Source organism: Delphinapterus leucas, chromosome 3 (assembly GCF_059928025.1).
Source record: "Delphinapterus leucas isolate spDelLeu-1000000601 "Yukka" chromosome 3, BTC_Dleu_Yukka2, whole genome shotgun sequence".
Taxonomy (NCBI): domain Eukaryota; kingdom Metazoa; phylum Chordata; class Mammalia; order Artiodactyla; family Monodontidae; genus Delphinapterus; species Delphinapterus leucas.
In genome coordinates, this window is record NC_143131.1 from 39,158,100 (window position 1) to 39,184,061 (window position 25,962).

The 25,962-nt window shown below is 36.0% G+C and overlaps 1 protein-coding gene across 1 annotated transcript in view; it reads right to left on the minus strand.

The window, feature by feature from the left end:
- Nucleotides 1-25,962, minus strand: part of HCN1 (hyperpolarization activated cyclic nucleotide gated potassium channel 1) — a 124,735-nt gene that overhangs the window by 86,382 nt on the left and 12,391 nt on the right. Inside the window, exon 4 of the mRNA XM_089908562.1 lies at nt 21,367-21,843. Coding sequence (XP_089764688.1) covers nt 21,367-21,843 — 477 coding nt within the window. The remainder of the gene's footprint in view (nt 1-21,366; nt 21,844-25,962) is intronic.

Consider the following 25,962-nt stretch of genomic DNA (forward strand, 5'->3'; position numbering starts at 1 on the left):
AGAGAAAAACATAATATTCTTTATGTACATAATATAAAACAAGATTGAAATGGATGTTACAGTACTTATCAAGTCTGACATGATGTCATATTAAGAAGCAATGAAGCAGCACACACATAAATAAGCACAACCAGTCAAAATCCATGTTTCAGACCTGAGTACTGATCAGTTGTCAGTTTTACCATGGAACAATTTTAATATCTCTTTTAATCCAATTGAGAAGTTACATTACATAATTACTATCATAATTTTTGGTAAATACCTATCAGAGAGTAAGGAGATGTTATTAGAAAAAAAGTGCTAAGTATAGCACTGCAGAATGAGAAAAAGCATAGAGGTCTTGTTTCAGCAAGGCCCAGCCTTTAACAAAAGGTGCGTATCGGTAACTGATATTAAAAGAAAATACACATGTATATGTATGTTTGTATTCTTCATATACATATATATCAACATGCAGAAATATAGGTTTATGAATATAAATTTATATATGTAATTCACATTGAACAACAGTAGTAGAATTACAAACTGGCCATGATTTAATAATATCTATTGACACTGCTTTGAGTCTGATAGCAAACCAACATCATGCATAATAATATCAAGGGAAAGGAAACACTTTCAGAAAACCAGTCATGGAATTTATAAAAGAAAAGTTTCCAAACTTTATTAACTCTAACATTATGAAACAAATATTCTTTGGCTGATATAAAATTTGACTAGCTTTCCAGAACCAAGCCAACATCATAAGTTCCAAATTGTTTCCTGAAGTGGTGACAGATGACAAAGACTTCCAATGTAACTAGCATAAATTCACAAGTGCCCTATTAAAGTGAGAACTATTTAGCAGGACACTACAAAGTATGCTTGCCAGGGAAACATCTTAGTTGAAGATGAAAGTAGCTGATTATTAAAATATTGGACCTACCACAAGGTCAGTGGCATCAGATACAATATGAAGATGAGTCAAGACACATGTGTTAACTGGCTTGCTATTGGCCAAGCAAAGTGAAGAAGTAGATCCAATAAATGGACCTATGGGTCATCAGATAACCATAGTCAAAGACAGGTGAGCAGAGCCAGCAAAGTGAAGCAGTTTCCAATCCGGTTCCACTCAATCATAAAGGGATCAGGGGTTTGCATTGTTCCTAATAATCAATAAGAGTTTTTGGTGATTTATTCTGATGGAAGTAGAGTCTGTCTCACTTGGTAAGTATTCATGGCCTCAAATGGTAATTACTCAAAATCATCTGAAACTTCAAGATGATGAGACTAGTTTGATCTTTTTCTTTTTGCTTTACTTCTCAGTGCTGAATGATCTTAAGGAGGTATATTCATTCAATCAGTAGTCATTGCTAATGAGTATCTTTTTAGCCAGGCATTTTCCTATAGTTCAGCTGGGCAGCTAGAGTGGGTTATAGACATTTTAGATAGAAATGACAGGTGATAGAGGAATTTGGAAATTATGCCGGTGCCCCCTTCTCGTTTGTGTCAACATTCATTGACAGACAAGTTGTCTTTTTCCTAGTTTCCTGGATCTAAGTTATATATATCATTTATACAGAGTGAAGTCCTCAATGTATACCTGCAGACTAGATTTCTTTCAATCCAGATTTATATGTCCAATCGCCTAATTGGCATCTCTACTTGGACGTGTAATAAGGATCTCACATTTAACACATCCAAAGCTTAAAATCTCCCCCAAAATCTCATTTTACTATATATACACCTCGTCTCTGCCTGTTAGATAATGATGACTTCCTACCGGTAGCTGGGACCAAAAACACTGCAGTTGGCTTTGTCATATTTTTTTCTCGAATACACCACTTCTGTAGGCAAATCTTATTGGATGCACATTATTTTTCTTTACAGATTTACAGAAGTATAATTTACATACAATAAAATTCACACTTTAAGTGTACATTTCCATGAGCAATCACTGCCATATCCACATTTTAGAACATTCCCATCACTCCCCAGAGTTCCCTCATTCTCCCTTGTGGTTATCCTACACTCCCACCCCTGGTCCTAGAAAACTACTGATCTGTTCTCCGTCATTTATTTTGCTTTTTCGATAATTTTATACATAAATGGAATAACACAACATGCAATCTTTTGCATCTGGCACTTTTTCACTCAGCATGATGTTTCTGAAATACATTCCTGTTGTTGAAGATATCAATAAAGATTTTAAATTGCTGAGTCATATTCCTGGATCTGCTTTTTTAATATATTCATCTATTCATCCCTACTCTTACAAACTTAGTCCAAGTCATCATTATCTCTTATGTAGTTGACTTCAATAGTCTTCTAACTGGTCTCTGCTTTAACTTTTGACTATGATTTATCCTTAAGCCAGTAACTAGTACTGTCCTTCTAAAAGGTAAGTCTGACCATGCTAAAACCCGGTTTGTTTTAAAACATTAAAACATATTTAAAGTCTGGTCTTCGTTTAAAACCCTCCAAGTACTCCAGTCCTAGAGTGAAAGCTGAAATCTTTCAGTGATCTACAAGTCCATATGGCCTCCTGCTGCTTCTCCTAGTATCATTTTCCTTACTCCCTGAACCAATCTGATGGTACCTTAAACCTGGAAGTACAGAAAAGAGTATAAGAGTATCAGAGAAGACGTGGAATTATATATCATATATTCCTGAATCATTGGTCTTCTTCAGTGGTGAGAAATGTAAAGCCTTGTAATACTAAAATAAGATAAATTGTAGAATATACTGTAAAATCTGAATTTTTAAATAGATTTTCATATTGAGACAAGTGGCTTTAGTTTATACTCCAAACATTCTAGTGTATGTGTTTAAATTTCTCTATACTTTAATTGTACTTGGTAAAGAAGTGTGAAAATCATTGACTTAATTGATCATTCTGGATCATAAGCAAAACAAAATTTAATTATAGCTCAAGTTGAGCTAAGGCTAATGTAGGAGAACCTCCAGGAATGGATAATTTTAGCTCTGAATTTTGTTAAATTAAGTTTTCAAGTTAGTAACAACAACAGTGACAGCAACACAATATACTATGCTAGAGGATTCAATGTTTGACTAGAATTTTACTTTCATTGGGTGGAATTCAAACAGCATCAGCTAATTTTTACTTGAGGAAAATTAAAATGGTATGAGATTCATCTTTCCTTTAAAAATATAACACTGTATTCATGTGGGTCTATTTCACTGCTAATGGACTATGTTAAAATACCACAATGTGAAAAACAGAACTATTCACACATTTATTTAATAACAAATATATTTTCCTAACATTATCAAATTAAAAAAAACAGAATGGAATAAGACCCCTGAAAATGAAAATAAACTTGGGATCAGCAAACTACCTTAAAATAAAGTGTTAACTATAACACATGACTCATTTAGACTCCCAATTTTCCCAATTTAAAAATAATATTCCAGCACTTTCATATTTTTCTATAGTAAAGCAGATATTTTTAGTGCTTCAGAAAACACTGAGCACATCTCCAATAGCATATTATAGTTCTCATTAGGAAAACTGTTGAAATATAAATTGTTTCACATCTCTTCTGCACTTTAGCATCAAGTCTTTGAAGAAGGAAGAGGAAGTTGGAGGTTATAAATAAATGAGAATATAAATCGAATGCTTAAATATTAGAACCTCATAGATTTTTCTTGGTATTTGAAGGTGTTAATGATTATAAATTGCTCTTTTCCTAAAGCAGACTAATATTTACTATTTATTAAATTTATACACCGCATTGTTCTTTTCCAAGTACTTTCTCTACAACTCTGTCAGCCCACAGAAGATTGTTAGTGACAGAGCAAAGACTCGAAAATTTTTCTCTTGACTGTGGAATGGTGCTCTTAGCTAAATACAAAGCACATAAGGATGCTAAAGATAAATATTTTTTCATGTGTATATAGTATGAAAAAAATAAAAAGAGAGTAGAATGATGACTAAGCCAAGTGGTCCATTTAATAACTTAGATTCTCCATTTTATTCTTTTTACTGACTTTCCACAAATGTGTATATCTGTTGAGTAGTTCTGTGGTTGTTTGATTTTCACTTAAGTAAATAATGAAGAGGGGAAGACTATCTCAAGTCTAGAAAAGAAAAGGCTACAGATGTCAGAGAATCTACTGAGTCAGCAGACATGTGGACAATAAGAATTATTAGAAAGCAATCTACGGTTTTAAAATTTACTGGGTGATGATAATAACAGTGATAACGTTTCTATGATGATTTATAGTTTACAAAGAACATTTGCTCTTCCCAGCTACCACATGAGGTAGGTGGGCAGACATGGTTATGTTTATATCTTCATGAAAATATTGAGACAGGAGGGAAAAAAACATGCTTAAGGACATACAATTATTTCACTGAAGAGCTGAAACTCTGAACCATGTCCTTCAGACACAGAACACGTGTTCATGTTTTCTGTGGATTATGTGTCCCATAATGTTAATGAAGCCAGTGAAAATATGTTGCAGCTTCCTGACATCATTATTTCTAAAAGACTTTAGTTGATTCAAATGTTCAGCCCAGGTTGAGAGCTACTGGTCTAAAACAAGAAGAAAGCAATCAGAAATTTGTAATGTGAGAAAAAAATATGCATACTAGGACTTGTTGAGAAAAGCGGGTATGCTTTCCTGGAAAAGAAAATATTTGAAAGAAAGGGTTTGATTTAGCATTGTGTTCTGCTGTCCCTGGCAGAACTAGGGACTGTGGCTAGAAGCTAGAGAGAGAGAGAGAGAGAGAGATGCCAAATTAATAGATGGCTTGATATTCATAAAATTAAAATATTTCAAAATAAATGTGTGCCTTGTGAAGCTGTAACCTCCCTGTCAAGGAAAGTGCTCAGCAAAAATGAACAATTATAGATCAAGGAAAATGGCAGAAACCAGGAATGAATAAATTGAAACACATAAGAGATAACTCAAAGACTCTTAAGATTTCGGGATAGTTATCCACATTCTCATTTGTCTTGAACCTAATTTCCATTCTTCAGTTCAGATTAGTTGAAACTTTGTGCATTGGTTAATTTGTTTAAAAACAAATGTGTTAAATTTAAAAATGGCTTCTGAACTAGGTCTTGTAAAATTTAAGGAAAAAATGTTCCCATGGACTGAAGAGAATGCCTTATGTCCAACCTAATTAGGAACAATTTCCTGCACTGGCACAAACAAGGACACTATGAAATATGGCCAAAGAAGTTCAAATATAAAAGGGCACAAAATTAAGGTACTTATATAAACATATTAAAATTTTAACTACAAAGGAACATGAAGATATTTCTTTATTGCCCCCAAAATCTCAAATTTAAAGGTCTCTGCACAAACGACATTAGAATTCTGCAATTCTAAATCTTTCTCAAACCCTTTACTTCATGACCAGAGTAAATACAGCACACTGAACATAATTTAAATTGTTCTTGATGACCCTTGGTAATCATTATGAATAAATAACACTTCCTATACTATACATAGTACAGTAGTTACTGCCAGGATTTTTCCATATTTCTGGATTGCTTTTTCCCTGGGCTTCTGCTTCATTTCTCATTTCAGAGGCTCATTATGTGGTACTGTTGGCTTTCCACTAAATTGTCCTTGCCTACTGCTGTTGCTGTTTTTCTAGCTCCTTTCTCTGTGATCTAATATATTTTAAATGATAACTTGCCAAATAGTTAGGGGTCTGTTTTGCACATGATCACCTGCAACCTGACCTTTAAGCCCTTACTTGTCAGACTGCCTGCTCAAACTAAACTAGAAACAAAGGCTTTTGGTAAAACCAGCTAAAAAGGTATTAAGTATTTGAGAAGGCAAGAAATGAAAACACTCCTTTCTAAAAAAAAAAAAAAATTTATTTCTTTATTTGAAGTATAGTTGATTTACAATATCATGTTAGTTTCAGGTATACAGCACTGTGATTCAGTTATGCAAACACTTCTTATACCTATATGTTGACACCTATTTCCCTAAGACTCAGGAGTGTTTTAGCTTAATTATTTTTTGGCTTTGTGAATGACCTACTTAAGATAGTTGGAAGTCAGGTAGCTGTGTGATTGGGTGTTACTATAAATGAGTAATGCCATAACAAACTAGGTTGCAGCTACAAACCCAAAACTAGTGGAAGAAAATCTCTCAAGAGCACTATATAGAAACACAGTATTCAATATTAAAAATAATTGTTAGCATAAGCCCTGAAAGTCATTTACATAGAATATATATGAGTCATATAATTTTAAGAAAGAGGATTTCCTTACCCTAATCCCCAACCAGTACAATACGTTAATGAATTATGTTTATAAGGGTGACCCAACAGGCAATTAAAGTGTCTTTTGGATCATCCAAGGGAAATTAACATATACTTAGTCCAAAGGGAGACACTCAGATCTCAGGGCATCACAGAGATAATAGTTTTCAATCCTCTCATTTCACAGATGAAGAAAAGAGGCTTAGAATGGCAAATTCATTTATACAAGTTTCACAACTACTCAGTAAATGTCAGGAATAAAACCAGGTTTCTGAATTCTTAATGTAGTGCCGTTTTGTTATCTCCATGGCCACCATACTATTCAGAATGTTTTATTATTCTTCGGTACTTTGAAAAAGATTAATTCTTGGGTCAGATTTAGCTATGGTTTGAATATTTGTGTCCCCTTAGAATTCATGTTGAAACCTAACCCCCCAAGGTGATTAGGAGGTGGGGCCTTTGGGAGGATGGAGTCCTTATGAATGAATGGGGTTAATGCCCTTGTATGGCCCAAGAAAGCTCCACTGCCCCTTTCGCCATGTGAGATTACAGCTAAGAAGGTACCATCTATGAACCAGAAAGCAGACCACATACAACATTAAACCTGCCTGTGCCTTGATCTTGAACTTCCCAACTTCGAGAGCAATGAGGAGTAAATTTCTGTTTCTTATAAGCCACCCCATTATGGTATTATTTTTAATAACAGCCCAAACAGACTAAGATAACCCTGTTAACTACAATAATTAATAAACTAGAACACCAACTTCATTAACAACACCAGATAAAGAGACATTTAGAAAATGTTCCTTGAAGTAGAGAATTGTTCCTTCTTGGTGCAACAGCTTGTGTTTCCTCCTGAGCTTGAAGATGAGGCTGGAGCCAGGTAACATCAGAACATGTTCTCCAGCCCTCACTGTGAGTGTAATTACTCTTCTCTCCATGTGGAGCTCTATAAGTAACTGGTGTCTGTCCATCCATCCATCCAACCATTCACTGATTAATGTTACAATGTTGGATCACTAGCATTTGTTTTTTTTCTATGATGTACACTTTTCTATGAAATGGTCCTCTTAATCTGCACATTACTTAGGAAAATATTTACTAACACAGTCTCTAAACTGTGTATCTGAGACATACACTTTTTTTCTGAAAGTAAAACATTATAATGATTTTATTTTTGTGTGTTTGAAGCCACATACAACATGTTTATTTTATTATCTGAATATTTTCCAAATACAAGTTAATCATTTATTGAACCAATTTAGAAACGTTACTAGCTAGTAGCTTCTGGGTTAATACTTTAAAGTTATTTTTTAAGAATAAAATCTTTATTATACCAGTAAAATGTGTATCTCTTTCCTTCATATTTTTGTTGTTAAATTGTAAGTTAAAAATAATTCATCCCTATGAAATAAGAGGGAAAGATTTCAACAATAAGAATGATAATAGGCAAGAGTTGGCTTTAGTCTCTAAGCAAGTCTCATTGGAAAAGGAATAAATCAATCTTGACTAGAGTTAAGATAGAAAAGAGACTTTAAACTGATAATCTCAGTGGCCAAAGGCAAATTATGTAGATATCTGATTAATTTTTATTCATTTTATTTGAGAAATAGACTAAGCTGTAACTGTGCACCAATGCCATATTTATTTGGTGTTCCAGGAATTAAACAGAATTTAAAATCACTCTTTCTGGAATGTTCAATACAGTAAAAAAATACTGTGATGGCATAAATAGACTGAGAGGAAAGAAGCCCTAACTCTAGTTAAATTTGAAACATTAATATTTTATGTATAATTTTGATTAATTATTTGAAATCAAGTTAAATTTAGAGATGTCTCTTAACTATGGCTTCTATATCTTAAGTGAACTCATTCTTTAACATAAGCAGTGATGACAAATTGCCAACAAATAACAGTCCAAAATAGATAAAAATGAGATTTTGTTTCATACTTATAATTTCAAACAACCTATGAGACAATAGTCAAAGATGGATTAATCAAAATAGCCTTACATTTTGGTTAGAAATGAAACGGAATCTCCTGGATAAAGTCTAAAATTATATTATAACAAAAATAAATAGACTTTTATCTTTATAATTAACCCACAGTAACATGGTATTTCTTTGTTGCCATGAGTATCTTAGAAAAAGTCCCTATATTTTTACTTGCCTTCTCAAGGAAATAAAATAAAAAAATCATGATTACCATAAATCTATATAAGATCTATGAAGAAAGCTTAGACTAACAAATATTGCCCTGCAAAGCATAACAAGGATCTTGGGTAGCACCTTAAGGCACTATAAAACACAATCTTAGGTTCCAGTTTTTAATTGATATATCTACTAATTTATTCAACTACTACTTGATAGCAAGCAGAAGTATAACTGAATCTAAAAGTTAATAGTAAAAATAAAAAGGAAGGATGGGAGTTATTGTTTAATGGGTATAGAGCTTCTGTTTGGGATGATTAAAACTTCCTGGAAATGTACAGTGGCGATGGTTGCATACCACGACTAATAAAAAAAGGAGTGAGGTAGATTTACAAGGGACTCCTACAACTCAATAGTAAACAAAACAAAACAACAACCACCCCCCACCCCGCCACACACACACACAAACCAAATAAAAAACCTAATAATTCAGTTGAAAATGGGCTAAGGGCTTGAATAGACAATTCTCCAAAGAAGAAATACAAATGGCCAAGAGGTATATGAGATAATGTTTGAAGTCACTAATCACCAGGGAAATGCAAATCAAAATCTCAATGAGATAGCACCTCACACCTGTTAGGATGGCTATTATCAAAAACAAAGCAAAACAAAAACCAAAAGAGTGGATAAATTAGAACACTTGCATCCTGTTGGTGTTAATTCAAAATGGTGCAGCCCCTATGGAAAACAATATGGAAGTTCTTCAAAAATTTAAAAGTTAAAACTACCATATGATCCAGCAATCCCACTTCTGGGTATTTATCTGAAAGGACTGAAATCAAGATTTGGAAGAGATATTAGCTCTTCTATATTATTGTATCACTATTCACAATAGCCAAGAGATGGAAACAGCATGAATGTCCCTCAACAGATGGATGGATATAAAAATGTGGTATATACATACAATGGAACACTATTCAGCCTTAAAAAAGAAGGAAATTCTGCAATATGCTAGAACATGGATGAATCTTTAAGACATAATGCTAAGTTAAACAAGCTAGTCACAGAAAGACAAAAACTCCATGATTCCAGTTTTATGAAGCATATAAAATAATCAAATTCACAGAATCAGAGAAAAGAAAGGTGGTTTCCAGGGGCTGAAGGGAGGAGGAAAAGGGAAGTTACTAATCAATAGGTATAAAGTTTCAGTTAAACTAGATGAATAAACTCTAGAGATCTGCTGTACAACACTGTATCTACAGTCAGCAATATTTTGTATACTTAAACATTTGTGAAGAGGGTAGATCTCATGTTAATTGTTATGACGATGGAATAAAAAATTTTAAGTCTGGCTCTTTTACTCAGCATAATGTCTTTGAGATTCACACGTTATTGCATGAATCAATAGTCTATTTCTTTTTATTGCTGACTATTACTCCGTAAATTTAAAAAATCAAAAAGTAAAGTATTAAAAAAAGAAAAAATAAAATCAAAAAATTTTAAAAGGACATATATGGAAATATATATAGATATATTATCAAGTGAAAAAGAACTCAAACAAGTTGAGGTGTATGAATTCATTATTTTCTGCATATATTATGGACATCTAGGGCATGCCAAGAAGACATTCTGGAAGAAATTAAGTTACATTGGGGGTGATATTATGAAGACATTAACTTTCTAAATTGCTGAGTCCTGGATTATTAAATATGTTTATAACACGTGAATAGAAAAATATGGTTAAAATGGTCAACTTCATGTTATGTATGTTTTACCACACACACAAAAGGAAAAACTAAAGAGTGTAATATTTCATGGCTCTAATACCTGGTAAGACACTTATGAGTTCCTTGTACATCGTGTGGCCTTGCAAGACCGGTACCTCCTTTTACATACTACAGATATATTAATATTATATTTTGGAGTCAGATGATCGTAAGGAAATCTTTTTGTTATTTACAACACAGGGCTTCCCTGGTGGCGCAGTGGTTGAGAGTCCGACTGCCGACGCAGGGGACACGGGTTTGTGCCCCGGTCTGGGAAGATCCCACATGCCACGGAGAGGCTGGGCCCGTGAGCCATGGCCGCTGAGCCTGCGCGTCCAGAGCCTGTGCTCCGCAACGGGAGAGGCCACAACAGTGAGAGGCCCGCGTACCGCAAAAAAAAAACCAAAAAACAAAAAACACTGGAAGATTTCTGGGATTAAGAGATTAAGACATCCTTTTGCTTGTTCAAATTGAGGTTAATTTCCTTACTCTTTGTAAAACTAGAAACTATTAAATGTTACTTCTTTTCTAGAGAAAATGGCACAGTCAAGATTAAGTGTGCTGTGAGCACAATAATTATTAGCAGTTATCTTCAGCTACACTGAATCATACAGTGTTTCCTTTAGGAAAGAGTTGTTATGATGTTGCAAAGCTCTTTCCAAGGGAACAAAGTGAGATTCCTTACACAATTTCTTAAAATTAGTTTATATAAGAATCTTAACAAGTGTAGGATTATCAAGATGCAAAAAATAAGATAGCTTATTAATAAGGTACATTCCTCATAAAACTTGATACCTTTGAAGATAATTTAATATTTTTTTCTGAAAAATCTTAAGAGAAAATTTTAGAACTCACAGAAATCTAATCTATAATGTAAGAATTTCAGATAAATTTCTATAGAAACAATAGATCATAGGGTGGCCTTTCTATCACTGTGGAAATGTCAGGGCCAACATTATCACTCAAAAATTCTAGTAATTTGTTACAGATTACTATGCCGTTATACCTTTTGTATGTCTAATGCCACTATGTCTTCTTTTAAATGATTGTAAAATTTTGGACTAATTTTCCTGGAAAAACAAACCATTATTATTTTAAAACATGAGTACATAATTTCAAAATCTACAACTAAGTTTCAAATTCCATGAGGAAATTAAAAAAAAAACTATTAATTTTCACTCATTTAAAATAATGGATTATTTCCAGCTAATGTCAAAATACTTAATATTTTAGCAACACTTTAATAGTAAAATATAAAATAATAAAATACTAACTACAGTAATATTTCCATAGACTTAGCCAGAAAAAAAATCAGCTTATACAATATCTGAGAATCATGTACTAAGTTGCTAGCAAAACCCGTGGAACTGACATTAATTTATATTCTAAAACAGTGAAATGCTCTGTGTCCTGAGATAAGTTTTGTTATCCATTTCTACCACCGTTTCTCCAACCATTAAAAAAGTAACTCCTCTACAGGTTTGTTGGGAGATTCTAATGATAAATGCTTAACAGCCACAGCATGCACTGTTTCTCTTTTTAATCTCTATATGGCACTTAGGGTTTTTGTAAAGCTGCTTGTAACGCCAAGTACGTCTTCTTTTAGATAAATGCAAGGTTTGTGTATAAATTTTATTGACAAATGTAATAAGATATTAATAACCCTCATAGGCATCTGAATGTGTATATTACATCAAATTGGGCCAAAGAAAAACTTTGGAACATATGAAATCTGTGGGATACTATTTTATCGTCAATAAAAACCACAAAATCGATTTTCTAAAGTGTAAATTCACTGTTTATAAAGCTGACTGCACTGGCAAAATAATTTTTTTAAGTGAAAAGTTATTTATATCTTGATACAATGCCCACTTACACACTAGTTCACCAAACACAAGGGCTCAACCAAGGAAGAATGTAATTAATCTGCTTATCAAATGTTTGACCTAAGCATCTCTGCCTTTTTCAAAAAAATTGTTTATATAAATGCTACAATCTTAGAATAGTAATTTCAGCTCACAGTATGGTCGTCTTTGGATGTTATGGTCTGTTTTTGGAGGTTGAAAGAAAAGCGCAAAGGCTGTCCTGCAAAGTACTTCTGAAAATTTTATCCTCTTTAGTTACCTATGCACCCCTCCAAAGCACAGTGGATTGAAAAATAAGAATGATGTTTTGTCCATTTGCCACTCTGCTAGTTAGATGTGTGAATGTGAAATGTAATTTAACCTCTCTGGATCTCAACCTTATCTCTAAAATGTGAACTGATTGAGAGTAAAATCATAATAAAGATATCTAAATAGGAAAATCTTCCTTCTTTCCAGTTAAAACCAAAGAACTTTACTAAACAGCTTTTAAGCTAAGAAAATGTTTATGTTAATGTTGTCTAGATAGTATTAACGATCTGGATGATAATCTAGCGATTTAAAAATGCAGATATGTCCTGTTTATCAGAAATAAATAGACTGCCAGGTATTTCTCCAGGAAAGATGGGTATATTCAGGATCAGCAGAGAATTGCAATTTGGGGTCTGCAACCAGGGCGAGCCACGTGCAAGCCCCTGCACAGCAAGGGGAGGAGAAGGCTTTTATAGAGGGGAAGAGGAAGTCGTGAGGGCTAAACAAAAAGTCCATGCTTTTCATGGCTGAGACCTTCCCAGGAAAGAAGAGTAGTCTTTCTTCTTCCTGTTGGACTCTGTTACTGCTGTGGGGTGTCAGAGATAACACCTCTGGTCTCCCAACTCTATTTAATTAAGGTTTCGGTTTATTAATTTTTTAAAACTCCTTATAGATATGTTGTAACACTGATGAGCCCCATTGCACACTCATTCTCTGAATACTATTTTCTTTTTATGATTCTTTAGAATTGTGTAGATTCAGCTTCCAGCTATTAATATCTAAATCCGAGATGAAAAGGGCATGCTATTTTATAATATGTTTATAAAATATGGTGATATAGCATTCTTTATGCTAGATTTTTCATATTGCTAATAGAAGGGATTATCACTGTGACTGCATAAATACTTTATTAATGTTTTAAAGTTTGGAATCTAGTCATCTGACTCATTTCTAAAAAGAAGAGAGAATTGATTTGTAAATCTAATTTCTTAAATTTTGTGATTTCTCCAACATACAGCTTCCTGGAGCTTGTATGACTAGAACGCTATAATATTATTGCCAAGAAGATGGGAAGAATGAGTCATTCAATCAGGGAACAATGTTCCAATAAAGAAAACTTCCAGACAATTAAGCCTTTTACCCCTTTACCCTTTAAAAACATTTAAACATTTTTCAGAATAATCATTCTTCATATCAACTGTAAATTTTCCTGACATTTTAAGTAATGTTTGCCACCTTTAAAAAAGTGTCTTCAGGTGTTTTTCTGTTTGTTTGTTTGTAGAATTTCTGATTTGGGTTTTTTTTTTAATGTATTTATTTATTTTTGGCTGCGTTGGGTCTTCATTGCTGTGTGTGGGCTTTCTCTAGTTGTGTCGAGCGGGGGCTACTCTTCGTTGTGGTGCGCGGGCTTCTCATTGCAGTGGCTTCTCTTGTTGCGGAGCATGGGCCCTAGGCATGCAGGCTCAGTGGTTGTGGCTCACAGGCTCTAGAGCACAGGCTCAGTAGTTGTGGCACACGGGCTTAGTTGCTCTGCGGCATGTGGGATCTTCCTGGACCAGGGCTCGAACCCGTGTCCCCTGCACTGGCAGGAGGATTCTTAACCACTGCACCACCAGGGAAGTCCCCGGTTTGTTTTTAAGTACTAAAGATTTTGGCTGAAAAATCTGGAGGAATTAAATGGCAAATACAATTAAAAATAAAAAGTAAGGCTGGGCAAACTGGAAAACAAAATTCCACAATTACCTTCTTCCCCTTGTGCCCCATGTGGCTGTCTGAGGATGTTCACGGCTATTGGGAGCAGCATAAACTGTGCCTTATTTTCTGGGCACTGCCATTGCGTGATTTGGAACTTCCTCACCTCTAATAGCACCTATGACCCCAAATTCTCATGTCTGTAGGACCAGCTGAGCTTTACAATCTGCCTGCCAGATGCCAGCCAAACAGAGGGAACTCTCTTTGTAATACACATTTTATAAATTGATCAAAATTTGGTGGAGCCCAGATGCAGGATGGGAGTCCTCCAGCCAGAGCCTGATCTAAACCAGTTGAAAGCTACCCTCACAGAGAGGCAAGGTGCGGTCTTACACTGCATTGTGCCACAGGGCTGGCTTAGTTGCTGAACATGGTTTTTATCATTTTCCTGTTCCTGCTCTTGCTTATAGATTCTTTTCCCCATTCCTCTCTATGCACCTACCTTTAGCAGCTCTGCATCTACTGCTAAGGTGTTGCTTTTCCACTAAATTCAGGTGTGGAGCTTAATACAGGAAGTCATGATTACTAGCAACTTGAGCTCCAAGTAAGTGAGATATTTCTGTTAATAACTGAAAAATAATTTGGTGCTCTAATGATCAGCCCACTACCAGGAAATAAAAGAAGAAATCATAACATTAAAATGAAACTCAGTATTTTATGTTCTCGTTGGGGAAAAAGTTGAAATAATCTATTTTCATCATTTATTAGGCATCTTGGACTCTCTCTAATTGTGACTTAATAAAACTACAATACTAAAGTTGAAGATCACTTTTCATTAAATATGCTAATGCTAGGTATTTCAATAGTGGCTTTTCCCCAACTGCTTAAATAACTTTCAAAATTTTACTTCATTAATTTTAATAATAACTTGGTGAAAGTAGGAGGACAGCAAGAAATCTTTTAAAATGAGTATACTATTCTAAGATAATTTCACTTGGCAAAGCTTAAGTAGCGAATGTGGAATATAATCATCTATCTTATACTATCATCTGAATTACATTATGTCATATTATCACCTGATAATGGGCATTATCCTATCATTATATATTCAATTGATAAAAGAAGGTACACTGTAATTACGTTTGTGTTATTGTGTTATTGTTAACAATAGGATAATAATAAACACAATAATCATATTGTATTTTGTTATTGTTAAATATTGCATTTAAGTAAAATATTGTTTAAGTAAAATACTGCTATAGTCCAAAAAAAGTTGAAAATATTTTGCATCAAAGAGGTTTATACCTGCTTCATTTGTATATCAAAGTTCTAAATTTGTATTTCAAGTTCAGACTATCAGTATACTCAGTTCTAAATTCATGAGTTCTTAGTTCATTTCATATAATCTTCAGAAAAAAAAATCCTACTTCAGATAGTGAATAGTGAATGCTATTTTATGACACATCTGGTGTAATTCTGTTTTATATGAATTGTTTTTCATTGAAAATGACAGAAAAAAATCCACAGTGGTGATTCAGTATGATCAGATCACAACTGAAAAGCAAGGGAAGATAAAATTATTGGTACCTAAGATTTTGATATAATAGATTTTTTAAACAGTAATATCTTTTTTAATAAAGAATATACATCTCACTAATGTTTTATTTAAGGACACTTCATTACCCCTGGTAGATAAGACACAGTGCATTAGAAGCATTCTAGATAACCCATTTCAATTTTACTAACAGATGGCTTAATGGAAGACATAAATTCTTTCTTCCATTTTATTCTATCATCTCTTGTTCCATATATCTCCCCATTCTCTATCATCTTTCTTCTTACAGAGTCAGGATATATTCAAAATCTCAATGGCTCTCCATTACTTACCAAACCGGTACAAATGGCTTTAGGCCTTGTATCTACTATTGTTTTTCAAGTATGCTATAACCCGTCCAAAATGTATGCTTCCTAGAAAATCCCAAGCATTTTCCTGACTCATTTTCGCTCTAGTATCTGTGGCAGAGGCCACCGGTTTTACACCAAATCCATTCTCTGTCTCTTCTATATTGTATAGAGTTGCTAGTTGGTCACAAATTTGCCCAGCTAGACTAAATTTCTCAGCCTCCTTGAGTATCAACAGGTATAAGTTCTCATCAACGGAATGTGAGTAGAAGTGATGTGTATCTCTCTCCTTCCTCTCATCATGAGCTAGAAGGCAGACATGTCCGAAGCATAGCTTCAAACGTGCAGACAAGAACAATACCCTAGGGAAGTGGTTCTCAAAAGGTGGTCTCTGGACCAGTAGCAGCACCTGAGATATTGTTGGAAATAAAAATTCTCAGGCCCTACCCTAGGCCTAATGAATCAGAAACTCTGGAAGTGGGGTCCACAAATCTGTTCAACAGGCTCTCCAGGTAATGATAATTCATATAAAATATTGGAAAATACGGTTCCAGGTGATAGTAGAGGAACAACTTGGAAGAATCTGTTCTGTAAATGACCACCTGGAGCAGTGTCATCCCACTGACCTGGCCTCTCATCACGCAGAGTTCATTAGCAAAATTATACAGTTCTTTAGGGCACTGACTTGTTGGATATTCTTCTTATAGCAGCTCAGCATTTGCCCTGAGTACTATTTATTCAATGTGGAATGGCCTGCTTAATATTTCCACCCAATTTAATATTTCCATCAATCCTAGCCCTGGCCCCTTTACGTAATGACAAAGAGCTCTAGGCTATTTCTGCTATACTTTAATCTATTAGGCACACTGTTGACTGAACACTCTTTTAAAAAAAATCTAATCTAATTGTACCACTCTTTGGCTTCAAATTCTTACTAGACTCTCATAGCATTTAGGCTAAAATACAACATGGCTAAGTAGGCCTGTGAGGTGCCATCCACCCTGACCCATGTCAGTCTCTCGTCTCATCCAGAGCCATTTCACTTATCTCTGTGCTCTAGTCACACTTTCCTTTTGTCTGTTCCTGAATCACGGCAAGCTTTTTCACACTCAGTGCTTTTTCCCATGCTGTTTACTTCACTATCTTACCTCTATTCATTCTTCAGGTCTCTTCCTAAATATTAATTTTTCTTCTCTCCCACTCCCACTACATCCCATATGAAGCAAGTCAGAGACTAAAAATCTCTTAGCAGACCTTCACATTTCCCTTCTTAGCACTTTAAAATTTTTATAATTTATTGCTTTCTGTGAACCTTGTTACTGTGTCATGCCCCTCCCTCACCCCTACTGTACTACAAGAATCATCATGAGAGAAGGTACCATATCTGTTTGCTCACTTTGTATGCGCAGCATCCTGTACCAGGCCTGACACATAGTAAGCATTCAATAAATATGCATCACATGGATAAAAAGTGGATTACTTGAGACTCAACTCACATGACACCTTAACTCCAAAGACTATTGGGATCCTACTTCTTTATAGAAGACTGTTGTTTCCGGCAGTTTTATTGATCAGAGTGTCCCTATCTACTTAAAAGGCTGGCATTCTTGTTCTGTTAATATAGTTGTGCTAATGATTCTATCAGTAAGCATTTATGAAGTGATCTATTTGCTTTTGGACCCTTACAATCTAGGTCCATATTTCATGCACGACTGTAATTTACTTTCTTAAAAGACAATTGCAATGACTACCTCCCATTGCTAAAATTTTGCAAGGGTTATCCTTTTCCCAATGCACAGTCTCATCCCTCCAGCATTGAAAACTATTCTTAGGTGGACCGTAACCTAAACTAATTCCACACTTTGCCCAGCGAGGTAGTTTTCACTTCATTCAAACTAGACAATTCAATATTCCCCACACATAGCCACCTCTGGGCCTTTGCACATTTTGTTCCTGTCAGCCAAGAATCTTCTCACAATTAGGGCTCTTTTCTGGGACATTTCTCCAGTGGTGATCATCTCTGCCTGTTGATTTCCTCTACATTCTTCAAGGCCCATTTCCAATGGATCCCAGTGATCTAACTAAACAAATCCAAGTACATGCAGTGATTCTTGTCCATTGCGGGTTTTTGTCAGATTAGTGGATCCCTGGTGACAAGCTTTTGCCCTGTAAAAGTGATTAATAGTGTACTTATGTCTTATGACATATAAGGGACACAAATACAATACAGCAAAACACTTGAAAAAGAACTTCAAGGAGGACATTCAAATGAAAATTCAAACATTTCTAAAAAAATTATATCCATACATCAACCAATAAAAGAAAATAGTAGAAAATACAACTCTACTTTAGAGCCATTAGAAACAGGTATCAGATGTGCTGTCAATGATAAATGTAAACAGCAAAGAACTAAAGAAGGATTGGTGAGGACAAATCTTTAGCAACTCATACAGTCCTGAAACCATGAATACCCACAACAAAGACGCAGGAAATTTCAGCATATACCACTGAGCTTTGGTACGAAAAGTATCACCGAGTGAAAGGGATACCACTGGGATATATTAAATACAAAGATTGAAAATCATTAGTAAAAGAGATTTACAATAGGCAAAATTCTGTTTTTCTCCTTGGTTAAATTAACAGCCTCAAGCTCCCTATCTTTACCTGTACCTATCTCTATAACAGTACTTAGTTAATGTACTAACACTTTTCCCAGCTGATCACGTAAAGTATTATTCTGCCAGGAGCCCAATTTGTTAGCAGCTCAAGTGGCCACATGAAGCTAACCCAAGGGTCATGGCACTGCTATTTTTCTATGAGAAAATCTCGCAGATATTCCCAGTCTGAGGGTTGCCCTGGCCTGAGAATGTTTGGCAGTACTACCAGTTTAACATACCAGAGTATGTAAAATTCAGCTCCTGGGAAGCAAAAGTATATAGTATAGCCGAATTGGAAATCTTTCCAACTAATTAAGGAACAATGTGGGAGTTTTGCTCATGGCATTCTCATTTGTAAAGGAAGGAAGAAGGCATTTACTAATAATGAAGAAAACCCATGAAACATTTTGCTGACTGTATATTGATTTTAGAGCTACCTCTTCCCACTAAGAATGCGCTCAGTGGGCTTCCCTAGTGGCGCAGTGGTTGAGAGTCCGCCTGCCAACGCAGGGGACACGGGTTCGTGCCCCGGTCCGGGAAGATCCCACATGCCGCGGAGCGGCTGGGCCCGTGAGCCATGGCCGCTGAGCCTGCGCGTCCGGACCCTGTGCTCCGCAACGGGAGAGGCCACAACAGTGAGAGGCCCGCATACCGCAAAAAAAAAAAAAAAAGTTTGGACACCTGTAAATATTCTTAATCCTCACTGTCCCCTCTGAGTATCGCAGCACTGAGGCTTCTATGTGTGTGGCTGAAATACACAATAACAAAGACACAGGTCTTCCCATCATGGTGTTATATTCCCTCTGAACATATAGAATGCACACAATAAACAGATTATTATAGCTTGGGATAATCAAGGAAGGTGTCACAGTCTTCCAAAGGGAAGGGCAGAACCTGTGAAAACACTAAAAGGGATTAAAGTATGTAAGGAGGGAGGATGAAAGGTTCTGGAGGCAGGTCAGAATCATTTGGTTTGTTGCGAGAACAATAATTATGTGGCTGGAAGAGAGATTTGGCTGTGAGATCCATAAGAGTTTAAAAGTTGGTTTGGCATCATTTGTCCTCCAACCAAATTTTTTTTGAAGGGCACATTACCATGAAAGTATATATATTAGCCATAATCACTTTATTTTAAATGACCTGAAATTTGCTTTCTTGCAAATGGGATTTAAGTAGCTTGAAAATGAGAGCAGGTCTTAGTGTCCAGCCTTTTGTCTCTGGTCATAACCTTGCCTTATACAAATTTGGAAGATTAGACTGATTAAAAATATTTCTGGGGAATAAGAAATTTATGTGACAGTCCTGACTATAGTCCTTCATTTACAAGGAAAGAATAAGTATCTATGGATTATGAATTAAAACCAAGGAAATAATATTTGTCTGAACTGACTTGGTTTAGGATATAGTGTTTTTCATATGATTACATAAAATTGTATAACTCAATATGGTTTCATGCAGGATTACATATAACTCACCTGTATGGTTGAGAGACTACTTACATTAAACTGTACCTCCTTATTCCAAAGGGATTTTAATGGACATCATATAAACACTTGCCAACATGATAAAATTTTGTCCATTTGGATAAATTTGGAATTTCAATTTCTTATCATTATTAAATGAAGAATCAGTAGTTTTTACAATTTTAGGCAACATAATCAATATTTGAAGCCCAGGGCAGCACTGGCTCACTGCCTTGTGCTCTATCACTAGAAAGCACAGTCTATTTAAACAAATCATTCCTGCACCTGCCTTAGATTTATATACACTCTGCTTCCTGGATTCAGAAGCTATTCAGTGTATAAAGTTATCTCAATTTGATAATTTCTTCATACAATTAAATATTTGTCATGTTCAAATTTCACACTAAAAATCATTCATGTACATCAGGTACACCAAGGTGAGTTGAAAACTTCTTACTCTAACTTCATAATGTGTTTTGTGTTAAAATTCTTGCTTATTACAGAAGGAAAATTGCACACCTAAAAGCTGCTATAACTATAATTATTTGACAGGAAAGAGAGTGACAAGTTTAGATATAATAGTAGGGGTGCCCAAGTGTAAGGACTAAGATACAACAGTATAAAGACACAGTGATCTAAAGCAGTTTCATTTCAAGACTAGATGAACTGTGGATATATCTAGAGAAGGTAGTAACTACCCCAGGTCAGTTTAAAAAAAAGGAATGGTCACTGTGAGCGGTATGTCTAGATAGGTGTTTCCCAAAGTGTACACTAATCACTTAAAATACATGGTGGGGGGGGGGCTTCCCTGGTGGCGCAGTGGTTGAGAGTCCGCCTGCCGATGCAGGGGACACGGGTTCGTGCCCTGGTCCGGGAAGATCCCACATGACGCGGAGCGGCTGGGCCCGTGAGCCCTGGCCGCTGAGCCTGCGCATCCGGAGCCTGTGCTCCGCAACGGGAGAGGCCACAACAGTGAGAGGCCTGCGTACCGCAAAAAAAAAAAAAAAAAAAAAATACATGGGGGTTTGGCATAGAGGGCAGAGACAAAATGTTTAATGCTCAGGGCACACAAATTTATAGCAAAAAACCTTTTCAATTCATTGTTTCAATCAACATTTCCAAACTCAGTTGACCAGGAAACAATTATATATGTAATTCAACAATAAACCATATATATACATGTGCAGTATATATGTATACATATGTGTATGTTTATGATTTATTTCCATTATCTGTGGAAGAGGCTTTGAGAAGAGCTGAGATTTTAAAAAAGGTCTAAAAAGCTGCTAGACTAGGACTTACTCTTCCTTCCTCACGTTCACTGAACTGCTCATCTGAGATATCAGAATATCTGATAGATATTCTAAGGCTCCTCTCTCCTACATGGGTTTACAGTTGTAAACAATGATCCAAGGATCAAGACTTCTGGAGGTCTACAGAGGTCAGAGAGTAGAGTGAGAATTTTCCTGACGGTAGGGAACCGATTTCTTTGAAGAGAATGATTGCTCTTCTCTGAGTCCCTTTCCCAGCCCGCTTTGGGATAGGGGAGGCTATCTTCTAACACTTGACCTGTCGGGGGAGCTTCAAGAAAATCACTTGGGGATTTTTGAAGTAAGTTCACTAGTTGAGAGACGTGAGTCTGGGGTCTGATCACCTCCGAAAACATGTAAATAGCCTGTGGACACTGGGGCCTGACTCGTGCCAAGGAACTGAAGAAGGCTAGACACAGGCTCCTCATTGCTTTGGTGGAGGAGGCAGCAGTGCTGAGAGATGGGCTAAGAGAGGGATGCATGAGGGCTTCTCTGTGGACCAGACCTGAGTGATACAGGAGGGCCAGCATTACATCTTCGGTCCCGTCCAAGAGTGCCCACTGGCAGAGCAAGGAGCCCTCAGCAGAAAGAGGCTGCAGATGACTGCCAAATTCTCAGGGCCTCTTCTAGGGAAGTGCAGGAGAGGGACTCAATGGGGCTCACCTAAAATGCCCAAAGGATCTCTCAAAGAAAGTGCCAGTTTTACTTATCTGCCAGACCCACCCAGGGACACTAGTTTAACAGCTCTAGCAGGTGCATTCAAACTGCCTCTTCCCTTCCCTTTCTTCCTCACTGCTATCTTCCACCTTGACGAGAAGGCATAACAGCAGCTCCCAGTAGGCTTATAATAGAAGAGAGAAGTGAGCCTACAGGGCAAGCCCAGCTTTCTCACTCCTGGCTCTTCCAGCCCCAGAAAGTCCTGGGTGGGGATGCGGAAAGATTTAATTTGCCCAGGAAAGATGAACCTCACTAAATAAAAACAGTAACTGGAGATAAAAATAACAAAACAAAACAAAACCACTGTGTTTGGATATTTCAAAGTTGAGCTTGTTCAGTAACCAGTAACAGAAACTATGCAGACTGCTGTTAATCCAGAGCAGAGCATCAGGGGAGGCACATTTTAAATACTATGCATTTTACACCATAAAGTCTATACCTAAGAGAAGGGGGAAACATAGCTGTCTGAAATGTAAAAGAATACAAAATATGATAGCTCATGAAATGAGCAGCATATTATGTGCTTCAAGTCCAAGTTTAACCTGCAATGTGACAATATAAAGATCATCACACATTTTTTTGGTCAAGAGAGAAAGTAATAACAATGAGGATGATCGACACTATAACCCTGTCAGATTATGAGCATTGGTATATTGTGTAGATTAGGATCTCATAATCAGAGGACCTTATTCTACTGCTCGGGATGATAGAACTACTTAAACTTGGGGGATCCAGACTGAAGAGATGTTCCCTGGGAAGGAAGAATTAAATGACTCTGAGATTCCAAACTAAAATAGTGGGCTAGGTGACTTGTAGCAGACTAGACTTAAAAATATGTTCACCTGAGACAAAGAATATGGTAAGTGATGGAGAGGAATGAATTCTGGAGCCAGATTAGGTGGTTGAAGACCAACATATTCTGAAAGGCTACTATAATAGCTATTGGTTACAGCTCACTTCTTTTGCATCAAAAATATGTTACTGGATACATGGCAGTGAAAGTAGTATCACTATTAATTTTGCAGACATCCATGGCAGATGGTTCCAATACCTAAAGACAAATACTAACTACAAAAATAATTAATCAGTTCCTCAAAAAGTTAAACCTAGAATTATTATATGACTCAGCAATTCCACTCCTAGGTATACACCTAAAGGAATGAAAATAGGTACTCAAATAAATACTTGTACACGAATGTTAACAGCACCACTATTCCCAGTAGCCAAAGGTAGAAACAACTCAAAATCCATCAACTCATAAATGGATAAACAAAACATTAATTAACTAATTAATGGAACATTAATCAGCCGTAAAAAGGAATGAAGCACTGATACATGATACAAACTGGATGAGCCGCAAAAATATTTTAAAAGGTCACATATTATACGATTGTATTTATATGAAATATATAGAACAGGGAAATCAATAGGAAGAAAGCAGACTAGTAGTTGCCTTGGGATGGGGGAGGGGAAAATGGGGAGTGACTGCTTAATGCTTAAAGGATGAAAGTGTCTTACAACTAGATAGTGGTGCTGGTTGCACAACATTATGAATGGACTGAATGCCATTGAACTGCACACTTTAAAACAGTTACTGGTGAATTCTGTGTTATGAGTATTTTATCTAAAAAAACCCCCAAAGTGGCCAAATCACAAAGGAAGCTGCAAGCCAATCATACATTATGCAGAACAATTCTATAAGACTGAATTGAAAATAAGACATTTATTGTTCATAAAAGTATACATTTAAAAAAGTAACACAATGTCTTTAAGACCTAAATTATGCTGAGTAGAAAATGGGAACGGTATTCTAGAACCAAACTTCTTGACAGATCTTGGTTTGGAGACCAAAAAAAATTATATTTCTTTAATCAGCTATTCCTGACTAAATTGCTTCAAATGTCAGAAAGTAACAAAAAGTTACCCCAGTATCCTTGCCCTCTATTAAGCACTTGTAAGATCAAGAATTTGATGACTTGAATTATGAAGAACATCATAACATATTTGCATGTAAATGTTTATGACTACATAGTTGAATAAATTGGGTTGCCAAGTTAAACGTGGCTTATAGAGCAGGTCTAAGAACATAAAAATGGTGAATTGACTTAATAGGCAATACAATGCTAATAAACGCAGTCCTAGAAATTAAAGATGTGTTTATTTTATTTTATTTTTTATTTTTTTAGCGTTACGTGGGCCTCTCACTGTTGCGGCCTCTCCCGTTGCGGCGCACAGGCTCCGGACGCGCAGGCTCAGTGGCCATGACTCACGGGCCCAGCCGCTCCGCGGCATGTGGGATCTTCCCAGACCGGGGCACGAACCCGTGTCCCCTGCATCGGCAGGCGGACTCTCAACCACTGCACTACCAGGGAAGCCCAAGATTTGTTTATTTTTAAGAAAATATGTAGCAGTGATGTAGGCAAAAAGGAAGTGGGAAAGAGCATTTTTATGAAAAGCAATACCCACTGAAAGGGAAAAAGAAATAGTGTAACAGAAACATATATGTAGTCTTATCTCAAATCCCCGTAAATTTAGCCCAAATTCTATTGAGCATATAATTTTTACTAAAAATCACCATTGTATGAAGTTTCTTTCCCCTTACTATGTGCTTTGTTCTTTGCAGTTTAATTGGAGGCTTTATTTTAAAATGAACCTTGAAGCTATTTTGGTGGTTCATCTTTTCATTACTTCAGTAATAAAACATCAGCTTGCTCACTGTAATAGTTGGTGGCAGTGTAATTAAATTCAAGGGAAATAAAGTATCTAGGTTCCCTTTTTTCCTACTGTGCGACTAAAGTGTTGAAAACTTCTGTAAATAAAGCCACAAATGAAAGATCTTTGGCTGTTTTGTGAGTAATTATGAGTCTAAGCTGTTATCACTCACCAAGAGACGTATTCTAGAACTATTTTAACCATTACTTTCAGATATGTTCTTTGGCAAGGTGCATATTATATATTCTGTCATGTTCAACAGAGCTCCCACATTAGAAAGTCTTCCTTCAGTTATAAAACATTCTTATTGGGCTTCCCTGGTGGCGCAGTGGTTGAGAGTCCGCTTGCTGATGCAGGGGACACAGGTTCGTGCCCCGGTCCGGAAGGATCCCACATGCTGCGGAGCGGCTGGGCCTGTGAGCCATGGCCGCTGAGCCTGCGCGTCCGGAGCCTGGGCTCCGCAGCGGGAAAGGCCACAACAGTGAGAGGTCCGCGTACCGCAAAAAAAACCCAAAACCAAACCAAAACAAAAAAACAACAAAAAAACCCCACATTCTTATCTGTCAGAAAGTTACTGATATTTGGTGAAGAATATAAGTACTGGCTGATTATCCAAGGTCTAGTCCCAACCAAAGTAATTCAGCATATTAAAAAAATCCAATGAATAAATGAGTGAACGAATTTACTTTTTGTCTCTCTTTTGAGAAAAGTTTAGAGCACCAATCATTTAAATTAACATATTGTGCATGTGAATGTATGATAGCAGCTGTTAATATGCATTTTAAAGAGGGTGTGTGGTGACTTATCTAGCTACAAGGGCAACATATGTTCAGCTATGCACATGGACTTAATATAAATTATGATTGTAACATGCAGAGAGGAACAGAGAGACGTGCAATGGCTGCCTTCTGCATTTAATCAGCTAACAACATATTTTTCTAACTGTGTAAGAAAAGTCTTTATATTATCTTAACTGTTGAAAAATTATAGAACATGAACCATGATAATACCTTAAATTAGCTTCATACATTTTGAAACAGGTAACTATTTTTTTCTGTGAATGAAAATTCAGACTTTAAAACAAAATGTATTATTTAAGAGAGAAATTGGAAACAAAAGCTACGAGGACCACCTTGAAGACACTTCAAAATATGGAAACAGATTGTGTTTTCCTCCTTTAAACATTTTATCTCATTGTAGTTTTGATAGAGGGCATAGTTTAGTTATCTGAACACAATTAAGTTTACAAA